At 41.2% G+C, this 24,144-nt stretch overlaps 1 protein-coding gene across 1 annotated transcript in view; it reads right to left on the reverse strand.

The window, feature by feature from the left end:
• The window catches only part of HMCN1 (hemicentin 1), a 427,446-nt gene that overhangs the window by 233,509 nt on the left and 169,793 nt on the right, over window positions 1–24,144 (reverse strand). The window contains exons 7-11 of the mRNA XM_036272178.1: window positions 21,248–21,368; window positions 20,096–20,359; window positions 18,479–18,623; window positions 14,644–14,765; window positions 8,437–8,712 (exon numbers count right to left, since the gene is read on the reverse strand). Coding sequence (XP_036128071.1) covers window positions 8,437–8,712; window positions 14,644–14,765; window positions 18,479–18,623; window positions 20,096–20,359; window positions 21,248–21,368 — 928 coding nt within the window. The remainder of the gene's footprint in view (window positions 1–8,436; window positions 8,713–14,643; window positions 14,766–18,478; window positions 18,624–20,095; window positions 20,360–21,247; window positions 21,369–24,144) is intronic.

The following is a 24,144-nucleotide window of genomic DNA, read 5'->3' on the forward strand; positions in this document are numbered from 1 at the left end:
TAAATCTGTGGTGACTACATGACTGAATGAATAAATGTACGATCAAATGAACAAACGTCTTCCTAGTAATGTGTTTTTGGTCAAGGCACTTCGGGTGTTTCAGTGTTTGTTTCATTGTTGAGGGGAGGGGCGGAGTATAACCAGGACATAGTGTTATTCAGACACACAGAGCTGTGGAAATAGCCTAAGTGACGATACCGTCATCGTAAAGATGATCAGTTTGCATTCTCTGCAACCACATGCTCCTAACACATGACATCCTTCTGCAGCACGCATTCCTACTCTTTAGCATTAGCCCTAGTACAATTTCATTCAGAACAGTCAACTATCACACCCCTTTCCTCATATATAAAAACAGCAAGGCAGTATGTTGTGTCCTGCAGTACAAATATCTAATCTTTAGAAACAAGACTTATTTTCAGTTGGATAATTGAACTCAAACAAACATTCATTGATGTTAGGGGAAATCTGAATCGAATAATTTTTTAGCACATGCTGTGGCAGAGGTATAGCTTTACACTTAGCAGAAGTTCCCTCGTCTGGACACTGCCCTATTCTCCTCACAGACGTGCATGCAGGCAACACTGCATGCTAAATACAAGGTGGGCACTAAAGTGACAGGGGGCCCGGCCCTGATGGAGCTCACGGTCCAGTTAGCTTACATCTTTTCTGTGTGACTGTTCTGGTAGCATATGTATAATTCTCTCTCTCTCCTCTACACCGCTGCTTAGCAGCTAGTCCACCAGAACTTAAAGTTCTCTCCACACTGCTGCAATCCAACTGGTCTACCAGAAAAGGAAGGAGGGAGGAGAGGGGCCAGGAATTAAAATCAAGCAGTAATGTCTCCAAGTTATCGTTACCCACAATGCTGCGATTTCCAGAGATCCTTCACCTGCAGATACTTTGTACCTATTCTACTTTCTTTTAATTTCAATATTCTCATTTTCCTATTTATGCTCAAGAACGCTTTATTTTATTTTTTTGTATTTTTCTCTGCCATCCTGCACCTTAAGCCTGCTAATAGCCTGTGTAGGCATGTAAGCGTACTAGGCGGATTGATAGAAAGCCTAGTTCAGATCTGGGCTGGCTGGCTTTGCACCCTAGGGCAAGCCACTAATACCCGAGAGACTCCAGTTCTTCATGGAAAAAATAGTTACAAATAACATCATTTGCAAAGATAAGATGACATAATGCATGTCATGAACTCTAAAAAAATGTTTCAAGTTTGTAGCTTTATTGGAATAATTTATGGGTTGAAGTGTTTGCTGGTTGCTCATCTGCTCTCTCTCTTCCCAGCAGCCCCTGCACGGTGAAAGCATGAGTATTTGCCGCTGCTGTCACATCCCAGGGCTTAGGATCTCCAATATCTGGACATCGCTCTTCGTTGCTCACTTACATGCATCAGGCTTGACTTGCTATGAATTTTCTTATGGCCCATTACTGCTGGAAATTAAAATGTCCCTGGTATAGAGCTTCTCTGTAACAACTTCTTAGACACCAGAGGTACTGATTATGTCACCACACACCTTTCTTTTCCTTTTACAACGTAAATAATTCTAATGCTTACCCTTTCCTTATAACTTCTCTTTAAAGACATTTTAATATTTTGGTCTCCTAACATTATAGAACTATGATTCTTTCCCTCTGTGATTCAAGTGCTCTAACATCCTCACAGCAAATAGATGCCTAGAATGAAAGACAAAAAGAAATAAAATGGATGATATTCATTTATATATTTTATTACATGAAATTGGACTATTATAACAGAAGCTTGCCCCTAACCATGAAGTCAGTAGAGCCCATTCATCAGATAAAGTAACTGAATATTAAACTTTTCTCTTCGTAAAGTTTAGAGCCACCATAGAACAGATTAGAGAAGCAAATATTTCTATGGTCAGACTACATAATTTTGGGGTATCATTGCAGTGAATACTTGATACAAAACTTCTCTAGAATCTTTTCCTTCGAACCCAAAGGCCTCTAACTCACTCCTTACTAATCCTTAGTGCAGAAGGCAACAGCAGCCAGTATTTTAACAGAGCATCTTTTCATTTGTGCTGATTCATCCTGGGTCATCAGACAGACAAGGCAGTAAATAAAACAGAAAGCAATGCTTTGGGGGTTTTCGTTTTAAGTGTGTGACTTCACCCCATCTAAATAAAATCCAGAGACGGCACTAGCCTTCAAAACAGGCATATATATGAGTCTCAGGTCAACCTCTAAAAATGAAAAGCTTCGATGTATTAAAATGTCTCGGGAGAAAAAATGAGCTAATAGAAATGAGATAGGGTACGTGGTGAAACGGCTATGATGGATGAAAGATAGAAGCCAAGGAGAAAGTAAGACAACCCCCAATGGATCTGTGGCTTAGAACCCGCAGAAGACCAGCTCAATCCAACACAGCAACTAATCTCACCTCGCCACAACCCCAGCCTCGTTACACGCCACTGCAACACATTAGCATGCACAACGACACACCCAGCGCCCCCATGACTGCAAATGGAAAAGCCATATAAGGACACAGCATGGCCAACCGAGGTCTTCTGAGAAGTCTCCACCCTTTTTCCAGGGAAAAAATCCTGAATAGTCCTCCCCCTTATTGAATGCCCCACCCCTTGATTAAATGAGCCTCAATAAAACAAATAAATCTCACAAGGCAGGCCTGCTCTGTCTGTGGACCAGCCACTCTCTGCCACAGCTTCACTAATAAACTTACACTGTAAACTACTCTGGCTCAGCCCGGCCAGTGTGGCTCTGTGGTTGAGCATCGACCCAGGCACCGAGAGGTCGCCGGTTCGATTCCCAGTCAGGGCACATGCCCAGGCTGTGGGCCTGATCCCCAGCGGGGGGCATGTAGGAGGTAGCCAATCGATGTTCTCTCTCATCAATGTTTCTATCTCTCTCTCTCTCTCTCTCCCCCTTCCTCTCTCTCTAAAATCAATAAAGAAAAAATAAATAAATAAACAAACAAACAATCTATGCTGGCTCAATTTTAAATTCTTTCCCACGTGAAGCCAGGGGTCATGGACCTTCGGGTACCCGGGCCCCTGGCATGCCTGCATCAGAAACAATTTCCCTGTTCAAACATGGATATAGACATCTTCCAATCAAAAGTTATCCTGTGAAAAGCATGCAAAGGGGCACATGGGGGAAGATACTGATGGGATTTTCAGGGCTCTCTTACTAGACTATTCAGTGTAAGAAAACCTGATTAGATTATCAAGTGAAATTCTGCATTTCTTGTTTTTTTCAACCTCACTTTGGTTCAGAAAGGATTTAAAACGGCTCACTCTGTAATGCAACCCTATAAAGTTCCAGACCTCTGAGCTTTCCGATGTGAATGTTTGTACTGTCGAAAAGTTCTAACTTCACACTTTAATTACTTTATGACACTTTAATTTACAAAGAACTCCCGATGGTGGACACCTGTTAAGTGCAAAAGACATTTTCAAATATATAGGATAACTCCTGAAACATTATCAATACGAGATAAACCTCTCGAGTAAGGGAACAGTCACAGACAACCCTGTCTGAAGGCAAGGCGGGGTCCTTATCTCAACTCTAAGTCTTCAGGTAAATTCCATGTCTTTATCTTTTTAAAATAAATTCCACACTGTAGGGGAAAAAACACTCTTTGAAGTTTTCAGAGAAGACGATGTGCACTGTTATGAAAGAAGTTTCTGGATGATGAGCAAGTACAGGAAAAGAAATTTCATATTAGCAAGTTTTCTCAAAAGTAACCTTTTCTGCTAGTGGGATTTTATTTGTTAAAGTGAGTTCTTTCTGCATCTTGAGTTTCTCAGGAGGTGCTACCAGACCCTTGGGAAGTCAGGGCCCTGTTCGAACAATTCTGGAGGAAAGGGGTCTGAGAATAAACTTGTCTATTTTTTCTACACACGAAAATATCATTAGTTAGCTCATCAGCATCTACGAATGAAAGTGAAGTCCCGTGCAAACATGTTCAGAGTGGTCCATCTCACCCTGGCCAGTTTGGCTCAGCGGTTAGAGCATCGGCCCGTGGACCAGTGAGTCGCAGGTTCGATTCTGTTCAAGGGCACGTACCTCGGTTGCAATTTGTCCCCATCCCTGGTTGGGGTCGTACAGGAGGCAACCACTCGATGTGTCCCTTTCACGTTGATGTTTCTCTCTCTCTCTCTCTGCTCCTCTCTCTCCCTCCCACTCTGTCTGAACAACAATGGAAACATGTCCTCGAGTGAGGAGTAAAAAAAAAAAAAATTGGTCCATCTCCCAGACCTGAAACGGTTAATCAGCCAGTTCACACAATGAGGGAGCAAATTTCGCCAGGGGAATTTTGGTAAATGAGTTCATTGCAATCTGAACATGAAGACGGAAAACCCAAATGGAAGCATATAACATGTGAGAGCTAAAATTACTAAGAAATGCCACCACAGACGGACACGCTGCGGATGATGTTATGCTGCTATCAAGTAGTAGACTCTCTTAATGCTAACATACTTAAATCAGTTTTTCATTATTTTAAAAAGCATACTTTTCCAGCATGAGCTGATACCACTCCTCAGTTATCCTACCTGGGAAGAACTTCTACTGGACGCAGTAACAGAACCGCCCTGACATCCTCACGACAACTGAACTGGACTTGCTGACAAATCCGTCTCAGGTTACGAGCTTCGCCAAGACGAACTTTTTAGAGCTAAACTTTTTCATGTAAGGGTACATGTCTCGAGAGCCTTACCTCCTACTCTATACTTCTAATTACATAAGTCGGATTACATGTTTCTTCTGGCAGACTGATGTCTGACCTAAACAAGGTTTTTACTTTCAGACTTATTGTTTTGCTTTTTGAAAGGCATTACCTCTTAATTTACTTTAAGTATGTCTTATTTTATACTTACTTACTTTCTTAATTATAGCTTCATTATGTTCCATATAAAAGTGATAAGGTAAATTTATAGAGTATTTGGCAAAGAAATGCAAACATATTACCCATATGTAATACAATCCCTGAATAGATTAATGTGCATTTCCAAATATTTTAAAATACTATTTACAGAAAGTTTAAAAATAATCCATTCCTTACTTTTTTTCAAGTACAGGGGGAAAAAAAGCACAAGTATAAATAGTTCCAGTGCTCCCAAACAATCACATCCAGATTTTTGGGTATATTAATCAACCTTTTTTCTTTTGCATAGCTGTGGTGCTTTCTATTTGTTTGCATAACAGGACTTTGGAGTCTCGTGACAAACCTGGCTAGAGGGAATCCCTTTTCGGAGGAATTTCCTGTGTCTAATCCATTATCTCCAGAGTGAGGAATTCTCATAATGAAATAGGCTTATCAACTCATTCACCTTCTCACATGCTCATGAGTGTGACTGCTTCAAACAGCTGTGGTTTCTCAGGACAGCATTTCTACTCTGACGAACTAAGAGCTTAATAGTCCCCAGTTCTTTGGTCCATAGCCTCTCCAACTTTCATATCCTTTTCTTTTCTTAAAACAATCGATTTAAGGTATTAAGTAGCATTTTCAATAAATCATTTTAAGAAGGTTATATGTTGGGTATTTTTCCTAAATCCTCAAACATTGAGGAATGTTCTTTTGATGGCTTTTCATAGAAAAGGTAATTTAACTGGATCTGAAATTCTTGGATCCTAATCTTTTCTTCCAAAACTGCATGTGTCTTTTCCATTACTATGCCAGTTAAGGTTTTCCACGGCAAACAATAGATACCAGTGCTGACTAACTTAAGCAGAAAATAAATTCATTGGAACCATATTTTTTGAATTACGGAATCAAAAGGAGAGTGGATGTCAGGTAGAAACCAAAGAAGGCCAGGCATCTGAGAACACAGCCAATATCATGCCAAAGAAATCTGTTAGGATGACAGAAGAAGGCCATTGGGACTTTTTTTTTTTTTTTTTTTTTGCTGCTACTGAGCTCAAAATTCCATAATGCTGCCAAAACTGAAGTCTTTTTAGTGTCCATGGTTTTAGCAAAGTCCTAGTCCCACTGAGAGAATTTGAGCTAGGTCATGCAACCTGCATGGGGAAAGGAAATTCTCTGGTCTCGTTTGTTTTCTGCTTCCCACAAAGACAATAACAAATTCCTCCCAAAATTAAGGAACGTGTTCATACACTAAGATCAAAATATGACAAATATTCCCTGCAATTATCTTCTACCCTTTAGCATCTCTGAGAAGTCTGACACCGGTTTAACTTGATCCCTCCTTCTACAACATATTGGTTTAGTCTATATGCTTAGAGAGGTTTTTTTCCCTTCATACTAGGAATTCAAAATCTCAGCCGGGATCTGTCTAGATGCGGTTCTCCCTTCATTGACCTTGCTTGATTTGCTCACCCAGGACACAATTTTGTTCCTCTCTAGGACAATTTCCTACAATTATATCCTTGACCATTTCTTTATCTTCAGTTATCTTTGATATATACCCATACATGGTATATACCTATAAATCTTACATTGAAGTTTCCTCTGAATTATAACCTTATGTATATAAAATAATATATTCAGATGGCCATAACTAGCTAGAATCTCTTATTTTTTCCATTAAACAGTGTTATCAATTCTGAAATATATTTTTGTTAGATTCTCAAAACATCCTTTTTTACCCAAATTGTCCCTCGGACTCAAGGCTAACTAGACAGGCCATAAAATAATGCCTCTAAGCAGACTTACACCACGAGACATTATACAGACTAGCCAGTAATCATGTAATGCCATGTTTTTGTATTTATGTTTTGTATAATTAGGTACCATCTTACCTCAACACTTATTTAAATCATTTGATAATAATTACTCTATTTTACCAAAAAGAAGAGAGGCAAAGGCTACATTTCTAGAGCATAGGGTTCATTCTATAGAATAGATTCCAACGTTGTTTTCAGATAGTGTTGCCCATGAACCCACTGAGAGGTCTGTTATAAATGCAGACTCCCAGGCTGCACACCAGGCCTATGGAATCAGAATCTCTGAATGTAGGGTTAGAATTTTGCTTTCTAAGAAATAAGTTCCTTGGATAATCCTTTATCCATGAAAGTTTGAGGATCACTGCTCTGACTCACTAGACAGAGTGCTAGCAAACTAAAGTGTTCACCTGGGCAGACAAAGAAAGCTCTGATTTTATTCTAAACCCCCCTGTGAAGGACTTCAGGCAAGGAACCAAGATGAAATTTCCGAAGCCCATTAGCATTTATTTGATCTGAAACAACCAGTTTTGTAAAAATGGTTTCAAAATCCTGGTAACTCAAGTTTCTACTTGCCTTGACTCAAATTATCTAGACAGCTTACCCTGTGGAAATGTAGTGGACCATTTACAAAGCAACATTTCCCTAGAGACTTCACCAGATCAACTAACAAAAGGCACACATTTGGTCGCAGAACATAACTCAACTACCAGTGAGAAAACTAGAATCAGATGTCAACCATTTTATTCATTCTCAAGGTAGTTTCACTTTTCTGCCATTAACAAAGTTGTAAGAGCCTTGAAACTCACTGGCCAATCTCTTAGATAATTCTGTTAAGAACTCATCTGAGAGTGTTACTTCAGGCATGATACAAAGTTGTTTCTAATCCCATAACCAAATAGCCAGGCCCAATTCTGATGTAATCGGTTTTCCACATCAAGGATTTGAAATGAAATATTCTGCTGATGCAGCAACCAAACCTTTCAGCCTAACAGTGAGAAACTGCCAACAGTCATTTGTTTATTACCCCCTAAGACTGCCACTGGACTATAGCATTTAGAAGCCAAATATGATTCTACTGAAAGAGATACTTTGGATCGTTTCTGATCTTAATTTGTTGGTCCTGAGTAATATACAAACTTAGTAACCCTGAAAACATTGTTAATAACTTGTTTTCAGCTATCAGAACATTTCGTCTATGTAGACATCATTCAAGTTTGGCTTACCGTTAGTTCATTTTAAATAAGCATTCTGTGTGTGTGTGTGTGTGTGTGTGTGTGTAAGATAAATAAGGTAAAAACAACTCTGCTTAATTTTCAATAAAACTGAACCAAGATGAGAAACATCTTAACCCTTAATTAAAACAACACAAATACATTAGTTAGACATAACTGTAAAATCCTCAAATTGGAAAGAAATTGTTTGAACCAGTCATTAAAACAATTTTTTAAAAATCCACATGATAGATTGGAGAATTTAAAACTATTAAATCATCCAGATGACTTTTATTTTTGAAGTAAAAGTGTTTAACGATTAGGATTAGTTGTGTTAGCTTTCAAATCACCTATTCATTAGTGAAGTTTCAGTTTCCAGTTTAGTCCACCTTAGACTGGGCACCCAAGATCCACACGCATTCTGTCACGCAAACTGTAATTGTTTGGGTAGACACATCACTCTCGGGTAGCTAACTGAAGGGAACAAAGATCAGAGGAGGAGATGACAGAAAGACTAACTCAGAAGTTACCATCAGCACAGTACCTTGCACGGTGAGGAAAACTGAAGCAGCGGATGACCCGCCTTCGTTGGAAACCAGACAGTGATACTCTCCAGCATCCGTGGCTTTCACAGTCCTCAGCTCCAGTGAGCGGTTGGCCAAGATCCGCGTTCTTGCTGGGTCTGCCAGTCTGACATCTCTGTCGCTCCTCTGCCAGGTGAGGTTGTAAGTCACCGCACTGATGACCAGACATGTCAAAACAGCTCTTTCCCCGGGAGCGACTGTGACGTTACTCGGCACTTGGATGACTGGAGGGGGCTCTGTGCAAGAAGAGAAGATTCAAATCAAGAGACTGAAAGCCAATGTGCTCCCTGATAGGTGTGGTCTGACATGTTAATGACTAGTCCTGGCTGGTGGGCTCAGCTGGTTGGAGCACCGTCCTGTACACCGAAAGGTTGTGGGTTTGATCCCCAGTCCGGGCACTTCCAGGAGGCAACCGATGTTCCTCTCTCACATCGGTGTTTTTCATTCTCTCTCTCTCTCAAATCGATAAGCATGTCCTCAGGCAAGGATTCAAAGAAAAAATGTAATGACTATGTTTTGAATATCCAGTAGAAGAAATGCAGTACAAGAGAACTTATTCATTAATACATATGTCATTCACCTTAAGAATGTCGTCATCTAGTTGAAAGATACTTTAAAGAGTAGAGCATGTTCACAAACCAAAGTATATTCACGACTAAATCTACACGTTATAAAAAGAGACATGGCCAAAGGATATGACTAAGCAGATTTAGGATTTTTGAATAAGCTAATTTTTTTTTTTTTAATCCTCACCCGAGGACATTTTTCCATATTTTGTTCAGATAGAGTGGGAGGGAGAGAGAGAGAGAGAGAAACATGGACGTGAAAGGGACACATCGAGTGGCTGCCACCCACACAACCCAACCAGGGTCGGGGACAAACTGCAACCGAGGTACGTGCCCTTAGCGAGAATCAAACCCAGGTCTCTCTGGACCGCAGGCCGACGCTCTAACCGCTGAGCCAAACCGGCCAGGGCGAATAAGTCAATTCTTGATTTGAGTTTTGAAGAAAGTAGAATTTAAGAATTTTTAACTGAAAAATATTTATGTATTATAGAATTGCACACTTGAAAACTATATAATTTTATTAACCAATGTTGTCCCAATAAATGTAATTAAAATATTTATCTAGTGTTTTAAAGAAAACAGCACATTAAATATGGCAGATATGGGAAAGATAAGGCAATATTGGAAGATACAGTACTGCCCTGGCTCGTTTGACTCAGCAGTTAGAGTGTCGGCTCTCGGACCAGAAAGGCCCGGGTTTGGTTCCTGCTAAGGGCAAATACCTCAGTTGCAGTTTGTTCCCGGTCCCAGTTGGGGTTGTGTGGGTGGCAACCAGTCGATGCTTCCCTCTCTCTCTTCCTCCCTCTCTCCCTCCTGCTCTACCTGAAGATAAATGCAAAAGTGTCCTCGGGTGAGGATCAAAAAGAGAAGATACAGTACTACACCAGCAGAGTAAGACAAATGTTCCCCCAGCAGGTCAAGCTAACAGTAGGGATAGACCTTTGACAAAATTGTGCACACAGCGCCATGTACACAAGGCGCTGACTAATGCATGCACCTTTCAGATGTGGTCAAAAGCCACTTCCAAATGAACGGTTTAACCAACACGTCTAGAATCACTTCGTGCTCGAGTTGGGTTTGAAAATAAATCAAAACGCCCCTCGGAAGCTCACTCTGCCCGAAGGCTTTCGATGATCTGCTGTAGCAAAACACGACTGAGTAAAAAGACAGCAATAAAACCGGTGGTGAGTTGTGCTACCTGGAAACCCGCATGTCTGTTTTAGTTTAACTAAAAGAGTATCAGATATTCAAACTATCCTTCTTTATTTAAAATGGTATGTAAGTGCAGATGAATATCGCAAGCCTAGAATAAACCTGGAAGCAATATGCCAAAACCATAGTGGTTATCTCTGAGTGAAAGAAATGTGTATATATTCCAGATTCTCCCTTTTTTAATCCTTGTTTCCCAAACGTTTTCAGGGGAGTAGATGCTATTTTAAATGATAAAAGAAAAACAAATATATTATGTTTTTGAAATCTTTTACGAACACAGCTGGTGAATTGAGTGGAGAGTACAGAGCAATGTTAGCAGAGGCTGACTGCAGCCTGGCTAGACAGACAAAGCACAGGATGCGCTGTTCAATTTGAACTTCAGAGAAACATCAAATAATGTTTTCGTATAACTAGGTCTCATGAACTATTTGGGAGCCACTTACATGCAATGTAAATACAACTGGGCACCTTATGATTTTATCTGCGGAACCTGGCAACCAAAAGCTGCCTAGCCCTACCCCTAATTCGTTCTGTGACCTTAGATAAGCCAATTTACGAGCAGTGTTTGTTTCCCTATCTGAAAAATGAGATGATCGACTCTGGTAACTTAAAGGCTCAGTCTAGTGCTAAGGTTCTAGGATTCTAACATACTGGGCGGTATGATTCTATGATTCTCACACAAAAGACCCACCAAAGATCTGGAAGCGATTATTCGCGTGCCTGTATTCACACTCTAGCAAAACCTTTCTGAAGACCACAGAGTGGGGGAGCTGCGCTGGACCTCGGCCTTGGCCAGGGGAGAACCAGAAGTGGGTGCGGGTTTGCGGCTGGTGGGTGGAGCAAAGTTAGCCCAGGAAGAAATACCCACTTTTTCAAGTCCATCGGGCACCTACATGCTTGTTACATCTGCTGGTCTAGTTATTGTCATTATCATCAACACTTTATTTTGGAACAAACTTGTTTAACTAGAAGAGGGATTTTACAAGATTTGGAGAAAGTGTAAGATCCACATGAGGGGCAGGTAGGAGATGCTGGGCGCATGCCCAGACCCCCCTTGGGACCGAGGAGGCACACACTGCTCCAGCTGCTACACTTGTTGGCTGCTGAGAGCTCAGAGTCGAAGTAACTCACACGCTCAGGGTCGGGCTCCCTTCCCGGGGAGCTCACTTCCAGTGACCACACTATGAGGGGGCAAAGGTCCAGCTCTCTTGCCCCAGCTCGGGGTCATCCCAGCTCCATAGTTCCCTGTGGGATTAGCTGAGGCTCCCGTGGTGTCTACATTACAATCTCACTGCCTTGCCTTACAGGTGCTTTTATCCAAGAAACTCCCCCCAAACTCCCTGGCATGCAAAATCTGCCTCAAAGTCTATTTCCTCTTCAAATATGAGCCCAAATCCACAAAATGCCAATTTTCTAATAACATTCAGAAACAGATGAGATTTGAAATATGACACGCAATACCACCACTGCATAAATACCTACAGATAATAAATATTATGCATGCTGAAGTATATATTTATTCATACATAAATAAAGTTGGTGGTGATGGGGCGATGATGGAAAAGAATTACAACAGTTTACAAAAGAGGTCAAGATGACCAATTACCAGAAATGGTCCTAGGAGGGTGAGGGGCAGTCACTCCTCAGTGAAACAATGACTAAGGTAGGAATAGGGGACCAGAGGCCTTGTGACATTAGGTCAAGATCACTGGACTGAGAGTCGGGAGGCCAGGAGGCCACGTCCCACTACCTGCCCATCTGATCATCAACGGGCCACTTGTCTGCTCTGGGGTTCAGTTTCTTTAGCTATAAAATGATGAGGTAGTATAATATTATTTCCAAATATGACCTTGTTCTAAAAGAGATTCCTGTAATTATAATTTAAGATTGTCTGTCACTGACATGCTCCTGACAAGTTTTCTCTTTTCTGTATTTTACGTAAACCCAGAATTTTAGGTGTGCGTGTGTGTATGTGTGCACGCGTGCATTGGTGAGGGGGGATTATGTTAATGAAGAAAATTCAGTAGAGAAAATGAACACCACCTTGGAATAGTACCAAACTACCAACTATCACTTGAAAATAATTTTTTCCCTGCCTCTGCAGTCTTATTCATTAGCTTCTATGTACAGATATGCAATTAAAGAGACGTATAATGCTTTTTACATTTAAAACAATTAATAACCAATATTTTCAATGGACCAAAAATCCTTAAAACATGTCAGCTACAAGAAAACACTGAAGAAAATTGAGGTACCCTATTGGGAGAACTTGAGCTTTTCTGGGTGCTCCTGGATTTTGTGCAATGATGTCCACAGTGATAGAAAAACATCACAATCCTACAACGCCACGTTTCCTAACGCCCCCGTCCAACATGTAAGCGCTGCCTGTCCTGTGACTTGGCGTCTGACCCCCGGGGGGGTGAGCAGCTGCAGGCAGGTGGCTGAGCTGGGACCAGCCTGGGGGAGACTCAGACGCGGTGCGGGCTTGAGGCTGGCAGGTGAAGCGACAGTCAGCCCAGAAGGCAAGGTCCACTCTCTCGAGCCCAAAGGAGCACCTGCCTGTTACCTCCGCGGTTCTGGTCACTGTCACTACTGCCAACACTCTTGCCTTCTTTCATAATGGACTGAGTGGGACATCGCTCCTGACAATTGGCTGAGGCACAGCCCAATTTCCTAGCGATACCACTGCTTGGCTGGCACGGATTCGCACCAGAAGGGCCTGTGTAGGACACGCATACAGAAGTTGCTGACACCAGAGAGCCAAATTCTTCACAGTCAGTTCATAAGTTCTTACTGGTACTTCCCCGTTATTTATGTGCGCTGTCTGAATCAACTCACTCGGCCCTCTGTCCCTGCCGTCCTTCTCTGAATTAATATCGCTGGGAAAACAACTCCAGCCCTCGAGGGTCTGTTTTCCCAGAAGCTGAGGAATGTTGACACAATTCCAATGCTTTGCATAATTACTGAAGATGAAAAAAAAAAAGGAATACTTTATGAGGCATGTCAACTTGCTAAATTGTTCCAGAGGACAAACTTTATTTTTCTAAGAAGAAGGGAATACAAATAATTTACTGCAAGGAGAACATGCTTGCACGCCTCTGTGTTCAAGTGCGGCTCGGATTTACTGATAACAAGCAGAAATGCTCGCCTTCCAAACGGCCCTGCGATTATCAAGCTTCCTTGGTCCGAGACGGTCTCCAGAAAATGCACACCGATGCTACAGGCAGGTACAGACATCGCTAGACACTCAGTGGCCACAGATAGGTCAGAACAGGCTCACTGTTAACACTCAGCAACACGCGTCTGCAAGGCAGGCCAGAAATAACTGAGGCAAAACAATGCAATGAATTCTAATGTGTGCTGGTAGGTGGCTTACATTCTGGTCATTGCTTATACATGGTAGTTGTTTGAGTTTTTTTGTTTCCTAAGAATTCTGGGAGATTAGATAGAAAATAATTTTTTCATTAAAAGCTATTCTGCCTAATAAAAATAATCAGAGCCTTGCCTCCCATTCATTCATAGGAACACACTATGTAAATGTAAAATAATGAAATAATGAGCATGTCTTCGGCCCTTCTTAATACCAGTATTGTAGCCACTGAGAACCTATGTTTCTTTTTTTTTTTATCCTCACCCGAGCATATTTTTTCATTGATTTTCAGATAGAGTGGGAGAGAGAGAGAGAGAGAGAGAGAGAGAGAGAGAGAGAGAGAAACATCGATGTGAGAGAGACACATTGGTTGCTTCCCACAGGCAACCAGGGCTGGGGACCAAATCACAACTGAGGTACGTGCCCTTGACCAGAATTGAATCCGTGACTCTGGTCTGTGGGCCAATGCTCTAACTGCTGAGCCAAACCGGCCAGGGTGGTCCTGTGCTTCTTAAATGTGATCCCTTTCACTGCTGTCTTCAATTTCGATGTCAGGATTCATTCATGAAAGCGCTCTGCTCATTATGAATATGGGAAAAGAAAACAGAAAGTTTAACCTTAATATTATCAGAACAGCTCCTTTCCTTTTCTTCAGTTTCATTTTTTCAAAGGAAAAATGCTATACAGCCATTCCAAAAGTGATTTATTGAGCCTCTACAATAATGATGACAACAACAACAATCACACAATAACAACAGCAGCGAATGCCTTCGTGTCAGGCTCTCTTTTAAGTGTGTTACATTATCGATCTTATTTAATCCTCACAGTTTCGCCACGAGATACTGTTACTGTTAGTAGCCTCATTGTATCATAGGGAAACCACGACCCCGAGTCCTTAAGCAACCGGCTGGAGGAAGGTCCCGCAGCCGATCCGCGGTGAGGCCGGGATAAGCAAACTGTCCATTTCCATGAGTGTGAGCAGATTCACACTCAGACCGCAAAGCAATGAGTGACAGTACCTGACACATCGAAAAACGTCTGTGCCCGTCCAGTCCCTGCACTGCTGACAGCGATGCACTCGTAGGAGCCTTCGTCGGACAAAGTGACCTTTTCAATGTCCCAGTTCACACTGGCAGATTCTCTGGGGTAAGAAAACAGACACATCTGTGGTTACCAGAAAAAACAAGACCGAGCCGAACGCAGCGACTCCTCTGTGTGTCCGGAAGTCTTCATTCGTAAAGGAAAGAGACTGATTATGCTTCAGAGTTTTTTTCTAGCTTAAAAGGGCACAACTTCTACAGCTGAAGGAGAAAGTTAAGCTTCTCTGTTCTGAACAAAGACAATAAGTAAGAGTCTATACATGTCTTTAGTGAAGTATTTTCTGGCTATGACGAAATAGAAGATGAGGAGCTAGTAGAGAAATGCTTCTTCCATTTTCCCTTCCTCCTCATCGTCTCCAGCTTCTGGTCATCCTCAGTGAGATTCTTCGATCAAGCAATTCAACCAGTGTGAAGGTAAGAAAACAGACTTTTCTAAAAAAGATCAATACTCTTCAACTTCCTTGTGTAGAATTTCCATATAAGGCTACATACCACATCTGGTTCAATCTATGTGAAGATTTAAAAAATAAAAATAGTATGTTTCATAGTCACATTGGTCATTTAGGTAAAAAAAAAAAAATCCCTTTGCTATATTGTATACGGATTCAATTAATAAATATTTATATTGTTCTCTAAAACTCTCCAAATTATTTCTCACTTTCTGGAAATGTCTGAGTGATAGAACTTCAATCGTTATTTCAAAGATTCCAATAAGCCATAAAACAAACAGTGTTTTGTCTTAAAATATGATTGAAATGCATAAATATTTTCATAAGTTTTTCTTACGACCATCCGTAGTTATTTATAAGCATTTTAAACATTCAAGATACGGATGAGATGGAAATCTTGTTGCAGGATCAAGACACCTCCCACTGAAGTCAGAAACTGAGTTAAGAATGCGCCCCAGTAGTAATGCCAGACCTCTTGCCATCCGAGAAAACCATCTCGTCACCAAACATCCGCGAAGGAGTAACCTGCCAGCACTAACCTAGAGCTGGGAAGAGACAGTTATGACATGGGTTCCGATCATCAGAACAGTCAGAAACTCAGCAATCTCATTGCTCCATATATCTTAGTAACTGAGAATGTTCGGTTACTGTCATCTCCTTTCCGGTGGCCATGACTGTCACAGTCAGAAGAAAACAGAGTATGTCCTGACTTCATGCTGTACTGATCACCTCAGCTGTATCTTGAACGCTTAATAGCAGTATATCAAGCCCAGGTTTATAAATGTCATTGTGTAGGAGGCACAGGCAAGTTCCCGAAAGGCAGACATTGAAAATACATACGTCGTTTGTGTCCTCTGCAGGGCCCACTTCAGACAGAACATATATCAGGATTCATCAAAAACGTTACACGTGGACATTTAGAACAGAAAGTGACAGTTCTCCTAGTCCCAACTCCCTCATTATAAAAAGGGATTTGAGATCCAGAAAAGAAGGACAAAGAATGTGTTCAAGGGCACATAACGAGCATACAGATTAGTTGAATAATATTCTTTACAGCTATTCCAGTTCCTCTCTTATTTATGAAATATTACATGAAAATAGTTGTTTCTTTCATGGAGCCTTCCTTCTCAGTTGACACTGAGACAGTCTGGCCACAAGAAAACATTTTGAAGGGATGGCTTTTGCAACAGGGGAAGGAACATGTCAAATAAAAATGTGTTCCGCTGTTAATGCAAACTATCTTACGTTCCCCTAGTGACCACAGTGATTCACAGAACAAAGATTCAGTCACATGTCTCAAGCTATTATGAAATCCAGTCCAGAGATGTGCAAGTGAATCAGGGCTAGAGTATCAATCCATCATCACCCACACCTAATTCTGCTGTAGCCTCTCGCATCCACAAAGCTTTAATACATGTCAGCAAAGCATGCGACATCTCCGCATCACAGAGCTGGATCAATGAGAGAGAGCATTTTTGTGGCTTACCTCCCAGAAACTGCGTGGAATTCATGTTTATAAAGAACCCCATGTCTTCGAGACATGTTACTATTTAAACATGAAGCAGAATGGTTTGATGTCATCAGTCAGTTATGTAGCTTCATCATTTGATATCCTGGTCAGTGAGGTTTGATTTACAGTTATTAAATATGGAGCAAAGTAAATCATCACGATATACGACGTGAGAACAAAGTGGCAGGAAATAAAGCAGCGCAATCTTTGTAGAATGGAAACGTTTCTAAATTTAAAAGGAACATGTCTGCCAGAGTTTGGACTTAAAATGACCACCCCATAAGGAGGCTGTAGAAACGAAGACTGTCAAATATGTAACATCGACGGAAGTTGTTTATTGAATTAGCAGTATGAAAGTTTTGTAAAATAAATCCTAGAAATTTTCCCCAAAGGTAGTTGGTTTCACAGTAAGCTAAAAAACAAACAAGCAAAAAAACATTTTCCAGAAATCATCCTCTGGTTTTCAAGATCTACTTAATTTGTATTAGGTTACTTATATTTGTCTAAAACAGTTACCCATCCTGCCCTGGCTGGTTCGGCTCAGCCATTAGAGCATCGATGTGTGGACCAAAGAGTTGCGAGTTTGATTCCGGTCAAAGGCACATACCTTGGTTGCGGTTGGTCCCAGCCCTGGTTGGGGTTGTGTGGGAGGTAACCACTAGATGTGTCTCTCTCACATCAATGTTACTCCCTCTCTCTCTCTCTCTCTCTTCCTCCCTCCCACTCTATCTGAAAATAAATGGAAAAATATCCTTGGGTGAGGACTAAAAAATAAAAGCTACCCATCTTCACAAGGACAGTCAGCACCCTCCAGCCCACTCCCCCTGTTATACAGGGTGGGGCAAAGTTTACAGTTGTTCGAATGAAAAATAACACAATCATTAATAAATAATAATATAAGAATAAACTCTGTGTTTCACGTACTCACAACCGCAAACCTACTTTTGCCCTCTAGTGCATTCAGTGACCACACAGACGGCACAGGTGTGCGCTCCACCTGTCACCCCACCCCGGCACACGCCACTTTTCCCGACCTCATCTTCTGCTCGTCTCCTCCTGGCTCACTGGGCTGCAGCCACACTGGCCTCTTCCTGCCCTTCTCCCCACAGGCCTGCTCACTCCAGCCTCCGGACATGTGCACTTGCTGGTCCCAGTGTGTGCACACGCACCCCTGATATCTGCACACGTCTCTCTCACCATGTTCAGGTCTTTGCACAAATGCCCCTTATCCTGAATTTTAAAATTGCAATTTGGCCAAAACCACATGCACCCAACCTACCAGCATTACTTGTCCCAATGAACCCGTTCCACATTGTGCCTTAACACCGGTCAGATTCACTTATCATAGTAACACTTTCAGTCCGATTCAGAGACATGTGTGCCCGGAAGTCAGTACAACGGAAGCTGCAGGGCCTCTCATTTGCAAGGACCCTTCCAAGGTTTGGTACCTAACTTTGTATCCATAATTTTGTATTATTTGATTTACCTAGGGGCCCTTGAATTGTATAAAAGTCAGATTCTACAGAACCCAAGTCAACTCTGAAGGTACTCTAGCATTTATTATATTAAAAAATTACATTTGTCATCTCTTTTCTGTCTTTCTCCATCACAGTACAAGCTCCACCAAGAACACAGAGCTGTGTCCGTTCTGCTCACTGCTAAGTTCCGAGGCTACAGAGCGAATACATGAGGGTTTCCAATAAAAAGCACATGAAAATAAGTATCTTTTCTAAATAAGTATTATTTGTATTTAGATGTTTAATGCTATAACTCATCAATAGAAACATGTACCCACTTTAAATACTGGTCTACGCCGAGAGCGATTCCATTCCTAGCAAAGCTCAAGGTAAAGGGCAAAAGACTTTCCACGGAGCAGGGGATTTGGCCTGGCTGCAGGTAGTATCCCGGCGTCCTCTTAGGCATCGTAACTTTGGGAGCATCTAGGGAAAGAAGAACACGGGTGAGAAGGTTACGATGATATTCAGTACTTCCTGTCAAGCCATTCAAAAAGCTTCATCCTTAAGTAAATCTTCTGTATTCCAATCGATCTAAGTCACTGAAAATCACTTGATCTTTCTGTGTTCAAGGCTTATTAATTTCAATGTCTTCCTGAACCCTTACTAAAGTATTCGTGGAATCTAAGACTCCATTGATTTTAAGATGTAATATTTTTTTATACTACCAAGATCGAGGAAAAAAAAAAACAAAAAACTACCACATTAGTTACAATACATTAGCAATTGTAGAAAACATTTTGATTTCAAAATATAAATATGTGAACAGAACCCACACCTTACAATTGAATTTGTAGGGTGATTATTTTTCTACAAACAACGGAAAAGCTTATTTTTTAAGAATCCAATAGATTTTAAAGTATTCAACTCACGGGCTGAAACAACCAACTTTGAACATTGTAAATGAGGAACACTGATGTTGGCGCTATTCTCATCAGTTTACAACTGTAAACAACAGCTACAGAGTTCCTGAACTTCCCAAATCATGGCCTCATGTATAAATGATAAATATGATAAATGTTCCTCCATCCGATGGTACAGTATTAGAAACAATCCTATACCTTTGTCTACAGTTCTAAGGTTTCGATCAGAGTCCGGTCATCAGCCTTAAGAAACAGCACAAGTATAGACAAACCAGTAAACTACCTGATATTTCCAAATAATCTCCAAGCTGTGACCTCATCTCTAGATAATAGCAAACATATAAGTAGCTAGTTCACTAGTAACTAACAAACCAACTCACTAAATAAAGGCAGAGTCATCACCAATTGTTTACAGTAAACTACTGCCGACAAAGTGGTTTTCTGACAACTGGACACAAACATTTCGTCCATTTCGACAGATCATTCGAAGATGAAACACACAGAGCCAGCTCTGGAGGGGAAATAAGAGCACTAGAGTCTCCCGCTTTGGCTTCTTACATTGATTGACATAACCAAAATGATCAGATCTACAATCAGTGAGACTTAGCGTGAAACTCTGGATGTGCTATTTCATAGTGAAGAAAATTTAAAAGTTGCGTGATCTGTGTATGAATGCTCATCAATTTGGTAACTCAATAACAATGTGAGGATACTATTCCACTGATTTTTAGATAATGGAAGGGAGGGAGAGAGAAACATCTATGTGAGAGAGACACAATGAATGGTTGCCTCCTGCATGAACCCCTCTCCCCCAGGAATGGGACCTGCAACCCAGGTATGTGCCCTTGACTGGAAATCAAACCTGCAACCCTTCGGTCTGTGGGCTGATGCTCCAAACACTGAGCCAAACCAGCCAGGGCATAAGAATACTATTTTTAATTTTAAAATCTATTCTTTACCTACAGGACCACATCGCCCCCCCTGCCCGCACCCCAAGCAATCAATACTTCAGTGTCAAATAAAATAATGTCTCACCTGGGATGATACTAGAGAAGGAAACACTTGATACTCTCTGGAAGAGATAATCGTCCTTATCATAACCTGCTACTTTGAGAAAGAAAGCTTCATTTGGTGGTATAAAGTCAGAAATATTCCATATGCCATAAGGTTTTCGATCTGGGTAATATTTCACAGGAATAGTCTTAAGAGAACTGCCTGAGATACTCAGAAGTTCAAGGCGATCTACTCTCGCTGGGACGGAAATTCCAGAAGTATTCAGAAGCACATAGGTAGGTATTCCTATAAGAGAAAGACTCTGTTATTGTTTTCAAGTAACATACGACCGTAAGTACAAATTGTGGCCAAGTTCTAGAATCTTTTCTACATAAAACAGTTTATTCGTGACCAGACATACTTAGGAAATCATTACGTGATTATTTTGTAGTCTATTAACTATGTTTATATATAGAAAAATTAGAATTGTGAATATTGTGTTCTATGATGTTTGATTACATGAAGATTTTTAAAGTTCACTATTTGTATCCTTCCTATAAGTGCAGCAATAAAAATAAAAGAACCACCAGGAAAAGAAATGTAAGGAGTCATAGTAGGATTGAGCTTTTTTTTTATAGCTCTAAAACTATAAATAATCATGCATAAATAAAATAAATAAATCATGCATAAATAAAATAAGAGGAAGAACAAGCTTTAAAAGTCAGCAATAATTTCATCCTTCAACATAGAATGATACATACTATCTTTAATTGTTTAGCCATATACACACACATACAATCTACCTTTTCACCTTGATAACAAGACAATTTATAGATGTAAAAGAAAGACTCAAGATCTAGGTCAGTAGATTCAAAGTTTAGTAAGTACAGGAATCAACTGGGGTCCTCCTGGAAGTACAGATGCCCAGCCCCGTCTCCTGTGGGTCTGCTGCAGGAGCTCCGGGGCCCGGCCCAGGAATCTCCATTTTTGACCATCTCCCGAAGCAATTTCAGTATCACTGGTCTTGGGACTACACGCTAAAAAGCCACGACTAGGCCAAGAGCGCAACCATGGTCAAAGATGCTGTGTTTCCCAGTTTTATTGACTAGAACAGAATCATAGAATCACAGACATGCTGAAAGATTTTCACTGGGATATCCATTACACCAGTTTAAGAAACATGCACGTACAAACCTTGCACTGGTCTGCTGACTGTTTTTTTGAAGTCCAGGGTGGGCTTTCGGGAAAAACCAGCCCGGAAATCAATAGTACTGAGGCCGGTGATGCGAACAGAGTGCCTTCCGCTGCTGGAAGTCTGAAAATGTTGAATGACAAACCCCATCAGCAGCCGATCCAGGATGCGGGTCACACTGAACACCAGCGTGGGAACTGCCGGGTGTTCGTTAAGATCAATGTGCAATAATAGAGGCTCTGATCTGAGCATGAACTTAACCATGAGTCCATATCTTAAATGCATGTTCTATGATACACACCCCCGGGGACTGCTCTGAAATACAACTCAGTAACATGCTGCACGCCCAGTGGTGTTTAGTCACTAGAGAGTGGCCCTGAAGTAACTCTGTAAAAGCCCTATGAGGACACGGACCTCGGTTTTGTTCACTGAGTGAACCACGGTAGATGCTCAGCAAATACTGAGGAAGTGAACGAATGACTCAATCTTCTCCCCTAAACACCATTCAGGTTCAATTAAGAAAGACATGTCCTTTCTGATGGCCTCTGGGAAGACAGACAGGAGGAGCTGACCTCAGCCGACAGACACGCTCAGCCCAGCAGTGTCCCAGCCAAAGTGCTCGCTGCTGCAGACACAGATGTGAGTAAACGTGGTCCTCACCCTCCAAGCGCGCATGGCCGGCGAGGGAGACAGACGGAAACAGAAATCCTTAATATGAAATACATAACATGTACACAGAAATACATAAACAGAGCGTGGAAGCCGATAGTTCAGCTAAAATCTCCTAAGGGGGAGGATGGCAGGATTAAATGGTGAATGATACTAAGTACTGAAGTGACTCATGTGTGCATAAATAATAAGCAATTTGGATTAGACCCACAGGATAAAATAATAACATTGCCATTTATTGGACATGTTCTCCATGCCCAGATGCTTCAAATACATGAGCGTATGTCATCCCCTTTGCAGTTCTATCAGATGCCATCATTGTCACCACTGTACAAATAGCAGCAGTTAAACAGAAGCAGAAGATGGGAGTGAAGGAAAAGCATCCCCAGGATTATACCAGGGCACCCAACATGCACCTGAGTTTCAGCATACACCTAGGTATCGGAGCAAGGACAGAATGCTAGCTATACCGTATTCCCTAGATCACTGGGGCCTCTCCTGGTTTGGCAATGAGGTATGTCCCTGTTGCTACCAAATGTACTCCTCATTGAGCAGAACCTGCAAGGACTCAAAGGAAAGTAAGGAAAAAGAAAAAAGACATCTTCATTGAAACAGTGTTGTATTCTGCTAGTGACTACGGCTCAGTTTCATAAGGGTTACAAAGGACTGTGGGTACAAATGTAGGGGTCTCAACAGTGACACTTATTCCATTATTTCTGAAGGAAAATGTGTTATGAGTTTTCCATAATAGACATTCAAAGAAAGGGACCTAAGGATCATGAGCCTATTTTATTTTATTTATTTATTTATTTAATCCTCACCCGAGGACATTTTTCCATTTTTTGTTCAGATAGAGTGGGAGGGAGAGAGAGAGAGAGAAACATCAATGCAAAAGGGACACATCGACTGGTTGCCACCCGCACGACCCAATCAGGGCCAGGGACAAACCGTAACCAAGGTACGTGACCTTAGTGGGAACCGAACCTGGATCTCTCTGGACTGCAGGCCGATGCTCTAACCGCTGAGCCAAACCAGCCAGGGCTCTTGAGCCTATTTTAATTTCCTTTAGAGTTTAAAAAAACAAAACAAAACAAAACAAAAACCTTTCTATTAATTTCAGCTGCTTTAGGTAATGTACAGCTTTATTGAAGACACCACTGCCAACTGATTTCATGTGAGGACAAACAAGTGGTCCTTATTATGATGAGTTGGTTGCAACTTATTCACTGACATCATATGGCACTGTTAGTTGCCTTGCTGCTCAGAAAGTCCCCTATGGTAAAACAGCTGTTGAGAAATATGGCCCAACTTGTCAAATGACTGATACTAAGTGCTAATCATCTGCCAAGCGTTCTGTGTGCACACCAACTGACAGAGTCCACAGGGGAAAACGTGATGCTCAACATCTCAGCGAGAAAATTAGAAATTACCCGTTTGAAACGATGGGATCTTCTGCTGCTAAATAATACATTAAAATAAATGGAGTTGCCCTGGCCAGTTTGGCTCAGTGGTTAGAGTGTTGGTCCATGGACCAGAGAGTCCCAGGTTCGGTCTCCGCTAAGGGCACGTACCTTGGTTGCAGTTTGTTCCCAGCCCTGGTCGGGGTCGTGTGGGTGGCAGCCACTCGATGTGTCTCTCTCACTTCAATGTCTCTCTTTCTCTCTCTCTCCCCCTTCCTCTCTCCCACCCACTCTCTCTGAGGATAAAATGCAAAAATGTTCTCAGGTGAGGATAAAAAATAAATGAATAAATAAAATAAATTGAGTTGATGAATAGGGAGCCCCTTATAATCTCTATAAAATTACTGTAAAATAAATTCATTTCGGTCCTTAAAATACTACACTAACAAAGTATGTGGAAATAGGAACACAGGCTGACTATTCTCTGAGCAATGCTGGAAACATGGAAGAGAATCAATTCAAAATTTTGTTAACTTCATGTTGTAAATATTACTGTAAACAGTAGGAATGTCAGCATAGACTTTAAAGGGTTGGTAAACAAAAGATATTTTCAAATGAGTCAGTTTGTATGCACAACTATATCCAACTCTGGCTTAATCAGGATAATGGGAGCAAAAGACATCAAAAATAAACCAAAAATAGGTTTTAAAATTCAATAAAAAGAAAAAATATTTAGTTTAAAATTATCTCAGATATTCATGCATACAATTATCATTCTTTTAAAATAGTGCAACAATATTAGGACAATGTTGTAGAACACGAAGTATCAC

The sequence above is a fragment of the Molossus molossus genome, unplaced genomic scaffold (assembly GCF_014108415.1).
Source record: "Molossus molossus isolate mMolMol1 unplaced genomic scaffold, mMolMol1.p scaffold_m16_p_20, whole genome shotgun sequence".
NCBI classification, from domain to species: domain Eukaryota; kingdom Metazoa; phylum Chordata; class Mammalia; order Chiroptera; family Molossidae; genus Molossus; species Molossus molossus.